The sequence below is a fragment of the Strix uralensis genome, chromosome Z (assembly GCF_047716275.1).
Source record: "Strix uralensis isolate ZFMK-TIS-50842 chromosome Z, bStrUra1, whole genome shotgun sequence".
In the NCBI taxonomy this organism is placed as follows: domain Eukaryota; kingdom Metazoa; phylum Chordata; class Aves; order Strigiformes; family Strigidae; genus Strix; species Strix uralensis.
The window spans coordinates 76,757,954-76,773,983 of NC_134012.1; the positions used below are offsets into that span (position 1 = coordinate 76,757,954).

Genomic DNA, 16,030 nt, shown 5'->3' on the forward strand with positions numbered 1-16,030 from the left:
GTTGTTGAGCATTTGAATAGGCTGCCCAGGGAAGCAGCCGAGTCATCATCCCTGGAGGTATTTAAAAGTCATGCAGATCTGGCACTTTAGGGACATGGTTTAGTGGTGGACTTGGTAGTGTTATGTTAACAGTTGGACTGGATCTTCAAGGTCTTTTCCAACCTAAATGATTCTATAATTTTCTTAGATTTTCTTTGTGCTGCATTCAGTAAGTGAATCTTTTAAAACATTTATTTAAATTTTTAAACTGAACAGAATGAAAAATAATTTTGTTTTCACTAGTGCTATTGCATTTGTTTTGATATGAAACTACCCTGTAAATGGGTAGTAAGTGCAGATTTCTATTAAGGTGGAATGTCAGTGAAAAATCTGGAAGCATAATACAGGAAACAGCAATAATTATACTGGCTTTTAAACAAGTCTTACCATTTTAAGATGGCCAGCTTCTGCAATTTTGCCTTCACGTCAGGTGTCTAAAAAACTGGTCTCATTTTCAAATGTAAGCAGATTTTGAAAGTGCTCATACATGCATAAACACATTGTAATTGGATGAACGCTTACCCGAACACAATGTGTCACAAAGGAATCAATGTAGTCCTTCGCCTGGTGATTATTATAAAGACAACACCTAAAAGGTAAATATCCACATACATACATAAGTTCATAAATGCAGTCAGTCTATGTAGCACAAAATTAAAAAAGAAACATGAGTGCAGCAACAACAACTGACTCCTTCACACATAAGCACTAATAAGTATAAAATGTGTATGTTCTTTGTATGTCTGTCCTTGCTTTTGTAAAGAGAAGTATTTTTTTCATCAGACATGTGAACACATGCAAGTAAACTCAAGATCCACTTACTTTGGAGAAAGTACTGGAGGACTGACAAAAGACCTTAAAGCATCTTTTACCATGTCTTGCATGAGGTGAGTGCCAAACACCTTCTTGTTATCTACCAGAAAAGTTGTCTGAAAGTGAACACGTGTTTTTAGAAACATGTTTTAAGTTAAAAATAATGCTTTAGAAATTACTAACAGAAAGCATACAGTACCTATACTATATCAGAAACCTGTAAGATTGCTTTAAGAATTAAAATGGTTCAGCTAGGTACAAGGTTACAGACTCAGAAACAGGTATATTGAGATCTGTCACTTCTGTGCTATTCCCATGACACAAAATACAGCTCTACTACTTGCATAAGACAATGCATGCAAAATTATTTTATTTCTTGGATTTTAAATATGATTCATCAGACAGATGTTTCTGAAGATTAACATAAAACCAGTTATGTGGTTTCCTTGGAGGCAGATAAAGTTAAATCTTCAGACTAATGCAGACTTTTTTCTATTGCTATAGACACTACTGCTTTCATTGGTCATTCCACTTTCATCCATGAGTGCTGTGTCCCTTTTTTGCACGGTTCTTCATGGAGTTGGATAAAAAGCTGTGTTGTCAGGCACCCACAGTGATTGCACAAACACATGTAGTGGAAAGTCAGAACACACACACTATGAAAACATTTTACTTGCCAATAGTTATATTTCATCGGATCTACAGGTGGTTTAATTGGGATCAAATGTAAAGAAGTTCTGATGTCCAGGGACACCCTATTCAAATCAAAACCCCCTATAAGGAATTATTTAGTCTGAGTTAAGGAATATATAATACACTTTCAAGGTTAAGTGAAGCAGTGAGAAGAAAAGTTATTAGTCTGTTCTGCCCTAACCATCAGTTTTACTGCTGTAGCAACAGCAGCAGTCTATACATGAAATTCAGTCCAAACAGGGAGGATGAATACAAACACCAGCCCCAAACTGAGACAGCACACAGACAGCAGCATAAAAATGTGTGTACAGGTCCAACCTTACGGCAGAAAAAAACCTGTAACTCTTTGTTTTAATTAGCATGTACTACCATGATCTAAACAACAGCATTTAAAAATGTTTTTAAAAATCAGATCAGAACATAAGCCTCCATATACCTAATAGTTAAATATTTCCAGAAAATTTTTTACCACTTATATATTATTAAGTGATATGCAAATAATTTAAATATTTGAAACAAGAAGATGAATCCATATTTAGAATGAATGCAGAAGTAATTTATTCAAAGACATAGATTAGGACTTGCCTGTAAAAGGGATCTTGAAAGAACACATGGTGATTGCTCACTAAACTCACAGAAAAAATCCTGATTTACATTTAGGAAAAAAAAAAAAAGATAATTCAGGTTAATATGCCAATTATTTATATATATTTACACATACACACACCCAGACACATTTACATCTTTAGACACAGAGCAGCATTTGCATTTTTATACATATATATACAATTGTGTAAACACACCTATATTTTGTACACACAAACACACATACACATAGCATAGCTTATACAACTTGCAAGAAAGTAAGCATGAATAATTTGAACAAAACAGAACATACTGCAATGTTTAACTGGTACCAGATGCTTTGTGCAAACACTGCTTTATTTTAACAGGAAATACGAAGGCAAAAGATTTTTGCTTGATCTTCAAAGTGATGTAACCGTCGCTCTTTTCCCAGTGAACACATGTATGGTAAAAAGTATTTCAGGCATTTAAGTGTCTTCTAATAAATGCAGGCAGTAACTAAGAATAACATCACTTACTCAGGAAAGAACATAAGCGGGTGCTTAACTTTATGCCTACTCAGGGAACTACGTGCTTAAACAAACATGTATTAAGTGCACTCTTGTGTTATAGGCACATATGCAGAATACTGCTTACTGAATCTGAAAAAATCAGGAATATAGCAAGGAATTATGTTCTACTACTGCAGATGTTGCTCTTCAACCAAAGAAAGAGTTACAAGGAAATTAACTTTCTTGGGCTCTGCTGCTAACATGCAAAATTATTTAACAGATTATGAGAAAAGTGGGAGTTTTTAGAGTAGAAAAGGTCTTTATCAAATAAAGAAAAATATTAAGTTATCAGAAAAGACAGCAAATTTTGAAATGGTACACAACAATGAGAAACACCAAAAGATTTATACATACAGCTCAATTTTTTTCTCCAGTGAGCAATGGCATATCTGTGGAATGATGTTTTGCAAGTTACATTTTAAGATCTTATTCTTGGCTATAAATAAGAAATATTCATGCTTACCAGTATACAGTGCAAATTAGTTAAGTTGACTACTTCACATACAGTTTTTATTCGGTCTATTAGTTTGGAAAAATAATTGACCATTTCTTCCCTTTTAATTATTTTTGCATATCGAGGGAAAGTTGGTGGCAGCAATCTCTGATTAACAAGGGGCTCAAAGCCCATCATAATAGGATGATCTAATGAAGGGGGGGGGGGGGGCAGGGAGAAAGAGAAAGAAAAAAGCTGCGTATAAGCTGTGTTTTCAGAACTCACTTCAAACTTGAAAGTATAATACAAATTATTCAATTAGCCAAAATGAACTTTTTAACTGGCAGTTAAGTTCCAGAGAGACTAACTACCCAACTGAGACAATGATTACTATTTAAAAAAAACCCAGCCCTCAATACCTCAGCATATACCTGTATAGACAGTGAGGTGGTGCTCCCTATTTTAAAATGGCATATACACTGATTCGAAGTGCAATGCACTTAATCAAAAGTTCACGTTATTTCTAGCTTTGAAGTGACAGTGTTGCTCTCAGAACCATCATTTAGTGATATAAAAGATCAAACAATGCAAATCTGTAACAGCTTGCACAGCAATTATTCAATAACAGTCATTTTTTTAAAAATACTGGTAGATATTAAACTTTATCAAGACCACATTACTTAAGAAAGAAAAAAAAGGGTAACATTTAATACATACCTCCTTTAGTGGTATCATTTTGTGCCTGGATACCATGATGCAATGAATTGTGGATGGCAGAAAGCAAATCAGCTGCCTGAGTCATTAGTTTCTGAGCTTCTGCAACTGCACTCGTCTGAAAGGCAAGTTATTCATGTCATGTCATGTTATGTCAATGTATTTTGACTACAGAATTAATGCTAGTATCAGGAAAAAGAATGATATTAGGATTCTAATGTTTGTACACAACCAGTTCTGAAAAAAATTACTAAACAGATTTTTGTGCAATGAAGTGTTCTTTATATTTTATGTATCTATACATACATTTAATACTGTATTTTTTGCTATGTAAGATAGCCCTTAACAATGATTACAACTGAAAGTCTAGTATACACTATATGAAAGTCCTCTGCTTTTGATTTTGGAGGACGGGAGGAGTGTGGGTGCAGAGGGGGCAAAAAACCCCACAAAACTCTTCTGCCACATGAGGCAGAACTCCAGACTGCAAGAGGAAAAAATTTTCCTATCATTAAAAAATGCAGAATTCTTGAGAATATAGACAAAACACAACTGAAATGAAATCATTATATATCATTAGAAAATACCAGATGTCCATTAGAAATCTTGATTCATGATCTGCTGACATGCTGAATTTTCTGATGTCCTATGATTCCAAATCTGTTAGCAAACTGGGTACCATTTAAAATAGCTCTCTGTAAAATGTAAAATTTTGTTTTAAAAATACTGGACTAACAGTCCCTGGTGGAACTTCAAATATTTGAAATCTCAAGTCAAACTGAAACCTGACTTATTTTAGAAAAAGATGTTTAAAATCCCCTGAAGATCTAATGAACAAGATCTGTACCTCCACATATGTTCACGTATTACAGCATCTACAAATTTACTAAATTTACTAAAAGAATAAGCTGCTAAGCAGATCCAATTCAATTCAAAGTAGTCCATGATGTAAATAACTTTTAAGCAATCAGACTTTAGCAACACTAAGATAATCTGATTTTGCACAGATCATCAATTCATAGCAGTTAACAAACAGAATTTGATTGTACATCAGTGTAGCTCACTTCTATGTCACCATCTGATTTCTGATGTAACTAATGGTTACAGTCAGAATGCAATTGTTCCCAACCACTCACTTTTATCCGCAACACTGATTTCTGTCAATGATTATCACTGACTTTCAATTCAATTAAGGTCTTTTTAAACTTTACAGTATGCAGCTGCCCCAACAGCAAAATATGTGGCAAAGACTCCATGCCACTTAAACAAGAAGCCTGCTTTACCTGTGGCAACATCAATTCAAATCTACAGAATAATTGCTTGACCTTAAGAGAATGAAAAATTAGCATTTCACAGGATCACAATGCGAACACAGAAACAGCAAATAAATGTACCTCTTTTTTGGTAAATGCTATTAGAACAGTCAGTAGCACCCGGGTAAACTTGACTCTGCTGAACACAGCTAAACACTGTTGATGCTGTAACAAAAATATACAGCAAATTACTAAGAAATATGCATTAAATCCTGAAATTTATGAAAAAAAAATTTACAGATTTATTGAAGTATACTCTCTAGTCTTAAAAATATGGGATCTAGTATGATTCTGAAGAAAAGTTGCAGAATTTATGGAAGAAATCTCCGCTGCTGTCAGAAAAGCACTAACAAAAAATACAAAGATGCTTTGGGTAAACCACAACCACTGGCTGTATAGCTATCTCCTATGCAAATGACATTCAAATCTCAGCTTAAGTAAACAACCACAAATTATTAAACATATTTTCTCTCATTTTTGCTGAAGATCTATGTTAAAAGCAATCTCAGAAGAAAACAACATTACTGGGAAAGGAAACCCACAGACTTCTAAATCAACCACTGTGGTGGTGCAACCTCCCCACCTCCTGGGCTGCTCGGTGCGATTCCTCCCCTCCTGGGCCACATACCAACCCAAGATGGATTGCGAAAGGCAGCTGACGAGAGCATTAAGGCACCCCCGTTGTACCTGGCTCCTGCCTCCCCTATTGGCTGAAAACAATCATGACAATCAATCACCTCCTAACAGCCTACTACATCTGCACCTGGGTCATGGCCCAAAGGGGGCAATACCAGAACTTCAAAATCTAGCGAGTTCTGGGCCTGCGCAACTGGTCATACCAGAATGTTCTGTCATCCAAGTTGGGACTTGATTGACAAAAGTCAATTATCTCGGGCCCTATAAATAGTGAACCTAAGCGAGACCCTTTGAGCTCTCCTGGTTCACAGCGGCCTGCGACCAGCACTTCCCCTGAGCTGGGATGCCTCTCAGGCTCAGACTTCTCGAAGTTTGAAGATCATCTGCCCACAAAGTCGATGGAAGGCCAGGGTGAAGTCAGACTTCTCAACTCTCAATTACCGCCCGTTGAGAAATACCAATGCATTATGAGTATTTGCTTGAAACTCAAGAGGAGGGAAATTTTAACTATCGGCTAGCCTCTTACATCTACCTCTTTACCTATCTATTGTTTAACAATGCACTTTTACAAGCGTGGATATTAATATATAGTTCACTGGGTATCCAAGTATTTCCATGCTGTTTGTGTGTGTGTACGTCTTGTGTTTTACATATGTATACATATATATATACACACGCTTTGATTCAGAACACCTTGTAGTAAGTTAGTGTGAATCTTGTCATTCTTGAATCTGCAGTGAAGTCGCTGTTTTAATCATTACATATTTTACCAAATCACTTTACCTTTACATCAATCATTAAGTAAGTGCCGCTAAAATTTAACCTTTGATCTACCTCACACCATTAATAAATCTTAAATTGCTATTAAATCAGAACTGTGTGAGATACCTTCATCTGCAACAACCACATCAACTACATCAATTACCACTTTTTCTGGAAGGAGCTACACTTCTTTCACCTTCTCTTCCTGCTTCCTCCCTTGACAGCGGGACTGCCAGCAGCAGTAAGAGCTGCTGGGAAGGAACTGAAGGAAGATGGTACAGGATAGATAAGACCACCTACTGCGCTAATGGCTTTTTCTTGAGAGGTAGGTGCATAAATCGCAGAACTGCAGCAGCATCACTATTCTGCAGTTGGGACTGATCCAGAACTCTACCCCTTCAAAGCATAAAAGCCTACCTGCTAGCCTAGGATTTGCTCAGGGCCATATTTAGAGCAGCTCAGATATGATAGTAGTAGCAACACTGGTGACACACATTTCTCACAAGCCGTTAACTACTGATCAAAGTAATGATGTACTAATCCAAGAAATCCAGAAAAAAAGAAGTAAACAATTCATTACTTCAAGTTCAACTTCTGGATCTCTCTCTTCTCCTTGTCGACTTCGAGTGCTCTAGAAGGTAAAGAAATCTCAAATTATTTATTAAAAATTGCAAAGGGAAGCTATCCCTTTACCCTTTCCAGAACATACATCTGTTAAATAACCCTAAAAATCAGTTCTCAAGTTCAAAACCACTTAGTATATAATTTAGGTACATGAATGATCCAAGACTCTCCTATAGTAATGAGACATCTCAGTCTACCCTGCAAATAGGCAAGGAAATTGTATGAACATTTTATATTGTTAACTGTGGTAAAGGAAGATTAAGTGACTTCTTTAACATCATCACACAGTATATCTGCCTAAAAGCCACAAGTTAAATACATACTTTCTATGCCCCAGCCCAGTGTTATCTTCTACTTCATGATTCCACCTATTACTAGTGAAGCAACTATTAAAGAGTTTAGAAAAGTCTGAAGACTTCAGAATTTTTAGCTAGAAGGCTATACAAACTACTACAGAAGTTCTTCAAAAAAACCCCCACCATTTTAATGACACAAAACCGCCGTATTATTTATAATCCACTCCCTCCCCCAATCTATGTTAAGTACACGTGAAGTATAATTGACAAGGCAAATGTGAGAAAAATACCTTCACTCGTCTTTGCATGTCATCTTCTACATCTTTTAGCATGCCTGGAAAAGTCACAGTACAATTAAAAGCTGAGAAACATTCCTAGGTACACCTACACGACTCAGGGGAAAAAAGTTCTGAGAGAAATCAAATTTTGAAGTGCTTTACACATAGTCATTACCCAAAGACTAGACCAAAAATGTTCCTTGTGAAGAATGGTAGGGATGTCTTGCAACAATACTGATTGAAAGCTAGTGTTCACAAGTTTTCTAAAAATAAATCAATGGAAAGCTCAAGTATGTATCAAAAAGTGCATCAAAAGGCTAACATACACACTTATATATGTACCTAATAACACACATATTCAGTTTTAGAACTACTAGATTGCTTTTTCCTCAAAAGCAATCTGTCTAGATCAAAAAATTGTGAGGCAGAGAAGCATAGTTCAAGCAGTGCACTTTCCAATGGTTTGTATCTATCTCGGTCCTGGATGAGCTCATGCCCAGCCCCTTGGATGGCACATCTAAAATCACTTCTGTTTCTCAGGCATAGCTGAACCTTTTCTTCAAGGACAAATAATTTTATCTCTCTTTTTACCAAGCCATGAGTTTTCACAAGACTAATAAAAAAAATTAACATCTGAGATTCCTACCAATTCATTATGTTTGGTTGAGAGTAATCAACATGCTCAGAAGAGAGACTGATGGACAGATACACAGAAAGCACAAACTGTACCTGTAACTCTAAGATCTGTCACACTGTTGGCCATTTTAAACCCGTAAGTCATTGACTGAAAATCTTCCTAAAAAATAAAAATCAAAGCAGCAACATGTAGTGAAATATAAACAGTAATAATTAGATTTTCACGTTGGGTCTGGGGTTTTCTTCTTGTTTGGTTTTGGGGGTTGTTTTCTTGTTTTGTTGGGAGTTTTTCATTTTGAGGTGTTTTTGTTTAACTACAAACTGGCTACGTATAGAAGTCCACTTTTATTCTGCACAACTGAATACACCCATAGTTTGGCTGACTTTCCTGTCCAAATTCAGATTGGGGTCATTATTTTCTGCATAAATCCTTAATATCTGTATGCCCTTCATATTTTCACCCTATCAAAATGTTACAAGAACTATGGATGCAAAGTACTATTTAATCAATTTTAGATATAGTCAGTAAGAAATGACTTGTCCAAGCTCAGAGGAAATGAAAATTGCACAGAAAACCAGACTCCGATTCCCTTGCTAGAGTGACATTTCAGACAAAAGACGATCATGGTTATCTAAAGTTAAAAAAAAAAAAATTAAACAGGAAGAAAACCACAAGTAAAACTGATTTCAGGTCAGCCACAAGACTTGCATTGCTTCTTGAGTAAAGTATTTATGTAACTCCAATACTCCACCAAAATACAGAAAAGAACATGAAACACCTTCACTGAAGTAAACAGCACTTTAAAGAGATCATCCTCCTAATACTTTCAGGAGGATGAACTGCTGCTCCTACAGTATCCTTGAATCAAACAGTAATAAATTTCTCTAATATGCTTTTTTTATTTGCGCTATGTAGCCTACATATAATGTTACGTATTTAATCATAGGAGGCACTGAAACACATACCTCCTCAAAAACAGCTGCTTTATTAACCTTTTCTCTGGCAATATCGCAGATTTTTAGGATCCCTAGAGCAAAAGCCTTCATAGCAGGATCTTCTATGAAGTCTGGATTATGAATGTAAAGGCAAGTGAATACCGTCTGTGCCAAGGAATGTCCCTCTAACCATGTTATCTAGGGAGAAGAAAATTAGAAGTTTTCCTCATGATAGCCAAGTCCTCATTTTCACATCTCCATTCTTTTTCTATCTTACTGTTCTTAAGTGAAACAATAGCATAAAACACAGTACGATCAGAGTTTTAATATGACCACTGTCCCTTTTCAAAAAAAAAGCCAGTATTTGGGGGGGGGTGGGGGTTGGGGGAGGGGGAGAAGATGAATTACATTACACCTTATCAAATATACAGTGACCACAAGTCTTTCTGGACTGAACTAATTTGAAATGTTGTTTTAAAAACCAAAGTAATTTTATTGATGCCATTTTAAAGAGTAAATGAAAATAATTTGTATCATTTACTGAGGAAATTAAGACACATACATAGAGGAAAAAAATCACAATTAATAAATAACTGATGATTCACTTATTTCCTTTCAAAATGGATTTAGATATTTTCTTTCCTTTCTTCAAAATGCCCCTGTAAGCTCAGTCAATACTGGCTGTACAGAAATGAGCAAGAGTGCTGTAGGTTACTGCACACTCACCTTCCAAGACAGTCAAACAGCAATATACAGCAGGCAGTCAGATACCATACATTTAAAAACCACAAATTATAAAACCTTTTCATATTATTCAACACACTATGAGCTCTCTTCCATAACAGTTTCTTATAATAAAAAACCCCCAAAAATCAGAATCATGCCTCTTATAATAGCCAATGCAAATACCTAAATGGAAATTGAAATATTGTGTGTATTTTCTGCTTTTTTTAAAACTGGATAAAAGGATTGTATTTTGAAAGCAAAACCATCTCACATTAAGAGCAAAGAAATACTTACCAAACAACAAAAACATGTATCCATTATTCCTACCAGCTCAGGGGAAGTGAGATCCTTTATTTTAATGGTGCCATCCTTTGAAAACAAAGAAAGAAATCTAAAGACTATGGAAGCCTACAGGCAAAATAGAACTTATTATTTGTACAGCCGAAAAGGAAATTACAATTTGGGCAAGACTTCAGAATATTTGTATACTACTAGCTTTACAGACCAGCTTCACAATATGCCTCAAATGCTGAAAAACTTTGCTTTCCCATCATTGTGTTCAACACTGACCACTGACCAAACATAAAGCTATTAAAAGAGAAAGCTAAAATAAAATTTCTGATGACTAGCCAATGAAAGTTTAAAACTAGTTAACTGTCAACACTTAAATCACAAAACAGTATGTATAATCATAATAAAGACAACACAGAATATACCAGACTCATCCTTTGAAGACTGCTTTTTACACTGCAGATAATTGTAGAGTTTACTGCCTTCAAGGTCAGGATCAAGGTGTCAGCAACCCTACTTCTTTCATTTTACTTGTCCAATGTATGCAATTCTGCATAAATTGTACATGACTTACATGGCCAATATTTTACACAGACTTCTCATAGTCCATTCAGAACAAGGTCCATGGTAAAAAATTACTTTTCTTCTGTGAGTGCATTATTTTTTCCAAATTAACAGGTCTGTCAACTGTCCCCCACCAATTTTTCTTGACCATGCATCAAAAGTTAATCATCACTGTCAGTGTTGTTAAATTAGCCAGCTTCTGTTCAATGCTAATGAACTGACAAGTCTCATAAAGTGTTAATTTCCAGCTTTTGTAAGGAAGCTGGTTTCCATTCAGCTTAAAGAGGGACTCACCAGTACATCTTCACATAAAAGACACATTTTGGGGAAGCACAGGGTGATGTGCAAAACCATTTCTGAAATGTATTTATTTGAAGTATCAATACCCAACAATCTCACAGTACTTTTCACTATAAGAGTTAGCATCATTGTAATAATGTCGGTGACAAAAAAGGTAAAGATCACGAGTTATTTCTTACTTAACTATCCAAAATAAAAAAGAAAAAACTATTTTAAGTAAAGACTGGAAACATGAATTATGTTGAATTATGCTTAACTGCAATTTGGTAGAACTGTATCATACTTTTACAGGCAGTGTAGGCAAACCCAGGAAAGTCACAGTCACACAAACCTTAATAGCTTGCTCAAAGTTAAGAACCTTTCTATTAACTTGGTTTCCAATCATACCAGCATCCATCTTGGGATCCATCATTTCAATGGCAGACATGGCTTCAAAAAGACCAAAACTAAGAACACCAATAAAAAAATTTTTTTAATGTAATTATTTTATACAAAAAATTCTTCACAAACCAGTGTAAAAGAACATACGATGACAAACTGGGTACAGTGTATTCTGACTACAGACAATAAGGTAAGGTATGTGAACATTACTACTGATCTTCAGAGATCATGGGTTTCAGGAATTTGAGGATCTCTCAACCAGTAAGAAAACAGATGCCTAAAAGAAAACTCTTAGCCTTTTTTTAAATCTGAAGAATACTCCTGAGCCAAATATCCCATTACTAAAATCTATGCACGCCTGTTTCTATACACCTCATAATGACACAGCATCTTTTTAAAGATCACATAACATAATAAACTGATATTAACTGAACAAGCTGTTCTTTATTATGCTATATCCAAAAACCCAAGTAAGGTATGTCCCTCACAAACCAATGACAATATACATGATGCAGAGTGACAATAATATATACTGAATATGCCAACTTTGTTTAAAATGGGCACATTAAGAAAACTGATACAAAAAACCCCCAGCATGTGACAATGGATCACTTGTGGTCAGGCCATCAAAGCTTGCAGAACCACACCAAATGAAGACTGGGCTACAGAAGAAGGGATATAGTGCCTCACCTTTGGTTCATGATACTGATCAGACCTGCTGTACAAGCCTTTATTATATAAGAAAGGTTATTGTGTGTGGCACATTCTAATTCTGAAAGGCATATTTGCTCTGAAATGTTTTATGTATAAAATTATACCTCAAAAATGTGCTTTGATTGCACTGTTTTCTGAGCTTTTAGTCTTAAATAAGCACTTTTTCCTTTATGCAAGTGAACAGACTCATGTGGCTACAGTTTACTTTTATCTTTAAAATACTATAATCTTACAACATTCTTTAATGAATTCAGCAAGATTTTAGCACATCCTTTTTTTTTGAAATATGTATTTTCTTAATCTGTAGAGCTCTCAGTTTCTGTTTTAGCATGTCATTTAAGAGTAACGTTAAAGCACATGGCTTGTTTATCCTAAACTTGCTAGTGACATTTGAGGCAACCTAATTTGAAATCTTAAAGACTTTCTGGCATTTTTATATAAAAGCATATCCACATAAAATAGTTCAGTAGGTTCAGCAGTGTCAACACCGCTGATCAGAAGGTGCTATAAACTTCTAAACTACATCGATTACTGAAAATGTAATGTTATACTGGCACCATGAGAAATGTGCAGCGTTCATACAGGTGCATCATATACATACTGCTAAGGACAAATGATATTTTGAATACTTCAATTACTTTATTTCAAGTTTAAAAAAAGCTTAGTTAATACTGCATGACTTGGTTATCAGTAAACATTAACATATTTAGACTAATCCTATCCAAAACCCAGAACTATCCCAGAGGCATACTTACAGCTTATCATGAAGCAGTTCTCCTAACTTCAGTTCTACAAAGTAATAGAACAGGACAAACAATTACAATCATCCTTCTAGTGCAACTTTTCCAGGACAGTCTTCTCACTCACCAAACTATCTTATGCTAAGAGAGAACAAGGTGTGATAAGCAGACCAGATATTTCTACTCCACCTTCATTTGCTTTTACTTACAAAGCAATTTCAGGACTGAAAGGCTAAAAAACCCCCAGTTGTTCAGTCTTTTCTCATCCATCTCTCTTATTCAAGCAAGTTAAAGGGATTTTGGAATTACCACATAGCAGCATCTGAACAGCCTGGAAGACAGCACAGCAGTTTTCTGTGCTCCTTTAGGCAGATGTCTTAATTTTTTCCAGGAGAGTTTACTGAAGGACTTGCTTTTCCTCATTACCTTTAATGAAGCCTTTAGATGTATTTAATGGGCACACAAACAGTATATCACTAATACACAGGAATTATTTGATGGCATAAGGAAACTGTGTTTATCATTATCTAATATTGTGTGTAGTAAGTTGCAGTTTTATTTTTCCCTAATGTAATCATAAAATCAGTTAGATGAAAAATGATGCACTGACCAATTAAATGAATAAATCATTGGATCCTAGAACCAAAAATGTACAGGAAAAAAGAGTGTTGATTCTGCATGGATGAATGAGGTTTCCATTTGGCAGAAAAGCCAGGAAGAAATCTTCACAAAAAAAAAAAACCAACAGGTGCAAAAACATGTAAGGTGGAAAAAATAAAAGACATCTATGTAATGTGGAAGAGGAAGCAAGGTGAGGTTCTTCTGATATTTCCAACCTCACAGTTACGTTAAACACAGGGAAACAACACAATCAATGTAGGCCATTCATCTGGAGCCTGAACCTGGGTCAAGCTATTGCCTAAAACACCTCAAAGAACTACGCTTAGTCCTCCAAAGGATTCCAAGTTTTCTCAGAACACAAGCAGTCCAACTCACCTCGACAAGCTTCTTCAAAATCCTGGGTTATATCTATCCAGCTTGTATTGCTCTTTTCCATCTTGTCAGGCATACCGAGTTCCCATCCTGAATCATCATCTTCTACCGAAGCTTTCATAACCATGATACTGCACCTTTAAATCTGTATCAGAGACAGATTATGCACCAATTGGAGAAAGTCCTTCACAGGCAGTAATTTTTCTTTTCAAGAATCAGGTGAGAAAGAGAGATTAACCAACTGATTTCATTTAAACAGCTACTATTACATAAAACCAGCCAAAAAAACTTAACAAAAATTCTTTTAAAAAAATGTTTTCTTACTCACAGTTTCTCTACAATTAGCTTGCAGGCTACGAAACGTCAAAAACTAAGAACACAAAAACTAGCAGTACAGAGCCATAATTAAGTGTGTACGGTCAAACTGGAAATAAGAAACAGTGTCAAGAAATCCTCTCTTACAACAGATGCAGATTTCACATTTTTTGGTATGTTTACACTATTAGGAATACGTATGTCCTCCCGCTGCTCTGTGAAAGGAATTAAAAAAAGGGAACTGTTAAACTGACCACACACGAGTTTGTTGTTTGTACAAAGCGTGTCCAAATAGATTTGTGAAAATGTGCCTATTTCCTCTGTCTTCTTCAGCAGGAAGTAACATCAAGACCACCGCAACAACGTTAGGCAACTTCAGACTGGAATGTAATTTATAAACTCCACCGACTAGTTATAGCGAACAGGTTTTGTGCTTTCACAATCTCACGATACGCGGGGCAGCCCTGAGGAATTTTACGTTTTGCCAGCCTGTCTGCCTTTGAGAGATCAGCAATGCTAAACCTCCTCTTATCTAATCGGAGATCTCGCAAGATACACCAACGAGCCCGACGAGCTCCGAACAGCTTGATCAAAGCCGCCACGGAAGCTTTAAACAAAGGCCCCCGTGACTTGAGACCTCTCAGCCACCGGCAATTAACACAAACAAAGGGGGGCGGGGGGGGATCAAACGGGTTTTGCAAACGAGCCCAGGAGCCCCTCCGCCCGAGCAATGCCTGGCTTCCCTTCGCCCCCCGCTCAGTATGTCACTAGTTCTCAAGCGACCGCAGGGACTGCCAGGCTCGGCGGGCTGCGGCGAGGAAATACGTGGGAAACGAATTAAAATAAATGCAAATCGCTGTTGAATTTCAGACATGAACGCCAGCACCGCCAGACCCTCCCGGGATCTCCTACCGCCGCAGGTTACCCGTGCCCAAACCCGGCGCCGTCTCGGCCCCGGCCGCCCCGCAGCCCACCGGGCCCTGCGAAGGCACGGGGCTGGCGGGCAGCCCAACTCCCGCCGGGCACCGGGCGCCGGGCACCAGTCACGGCGAGCTGCCGCACGCTGACAGGCTGGGCGGCTCCTCCGCCCCGCCGCAGGGGAAGCGCCAGCGCGGGGGCATTAGCTCCACCGCGGGGCACCGGGATCGGCGCCGCGCCCGCCCGCCGCGGGGCTGGCTCTGCCCCGCGCCCCAGCGAGGCGAGGCGGGAGGCACTCGCGCTCCGCTGGCGGCACGCCACCCGCCTCCCCGCACCCTTCCCGCGCCAGGGAGAGAGACCTCACCCGTCGCGTCCCGCGCCACCGCCGTCCTCGCCGTCCTCCCCGTGCTCGTCCTCCCCCCTCCTGCCCGCCGAGCCAGCTCGCTCCCGCTCCGCCGCCGCCAGCCCGCGAACCCAGCGCAGGCGCACACGTGCGGCGGGGCCGCCCCGCGCCCCTCCCCCTCCGCAGGTACGCATGCGCTGGGCACGGCGGGCGGGGCGGGGCGGGGCGAGAGGTGGCGGCCCGCGGGAGAAAGGCAGGTGGCGGTCACGGCGCTCGGCAGCGCGCGGGCAGCCGCTGCTGGGCCGGGCGCGGCGACCGACCGGCGCTCTGCTGAGTTCGGTGTCGGTGTGGGAACCCTGAGCACCCTGCCCCACCCCCCCCCCGCCCCCCCTGTGGTGTGAGAGTAGCGGGGTGGAGCCCCGGGGAAGGGGCGGTG

The 16,030-nt window shown here is 38.4% G+C and overlaps 1 protein-coding gene and 1 long non-coding RNA gene across 5 annotated transcripts in view; one reads left to right on the top strand and one right to left on the bottom strand.

Moving 5' to 3' along the window:
• The window catches only part of NAA35 (N-alpha-acetyltransferase 35, NatC auxiliary subunit), a 35,216-nt gene extending 19,460 nt beyond the window's left edge, over window positions 1-15,756 (bottom strand). For 2 of the 4 annotated variants that reach the window (XM_074855608.1, XM_074855607.1), the window contains exons 1-15: window positions 15,616-15,756; window positions 14,022-14,163; window positions 13,041-13,074; window positions 11,522-11,636; window positions 10,330-10,404; window positions 9,340-9,507; window positions 8,467-8,533; window positions 7,750-7,793; window positions 7,120-7,170; window positions 5,223-5,306; window positions 3,832-3,946; window positions 3,145-3,323; window positions 2,131-2,190; window positions 862-968; window positions 562-628 (exon numbers count right to left, since the gene is read on the bottom strand). In XM_074855608.1, coding sequence (XP_074711709.1) covers window positions 562-628; window positions 862-968; window positions 2,131-2,190; window positions 3,145-3,323; window positions 3,832-3,946; window positions 5,223-5,306; window positions 7,120-7,170; window positions 7,750-7,793; window positions 8,467-8,533; window positions 9,340-9,507; window positions 10,330-10,404; window positions 11,522-11,636; window positions 13,041-13,074; window positions 14,022-14,145 — 1,290 coding nt within the window. In that variant the 5' untranslated portion in view covers window positions 14,146-14,163; window positions 15,616-15,756. Of the gene's footprint in view, window positions 1-561; window positions 629-861; window positions 969-2,130; window positions 2,191-3,144; window positions 3,324-3,831; window positions 3,947-5,222; window positions 5,307-7,119; window positions 7,171-7,749; window positions 7,794-8,466; window positions 8,534-9,339; window positions 9,508-10,329; window positions 10,405-11,521; window positions 11,637-13,040; window positions 13,075-14,021; window positions 14,164-15,615 lie in introns of those variants that run through there. The other 2 variants (XM_074855610.1, XM_074855609.1) reach the window with 2 other exon arrangements.
• Window positions 555-2,549, top strand: LOC141937635 (uncharacterized). Its single transcript, XR_012627023.1, has 3 exons — window positions 555-635; window positions 808-926; window positions 2,499-2,549. It is a non-coding gene; the product is annotated as an uncharacterized LOC141937635 (long non-coding RNA).
• Window positions 15,757-16,030: the final 274 nt, after the last annotated feature.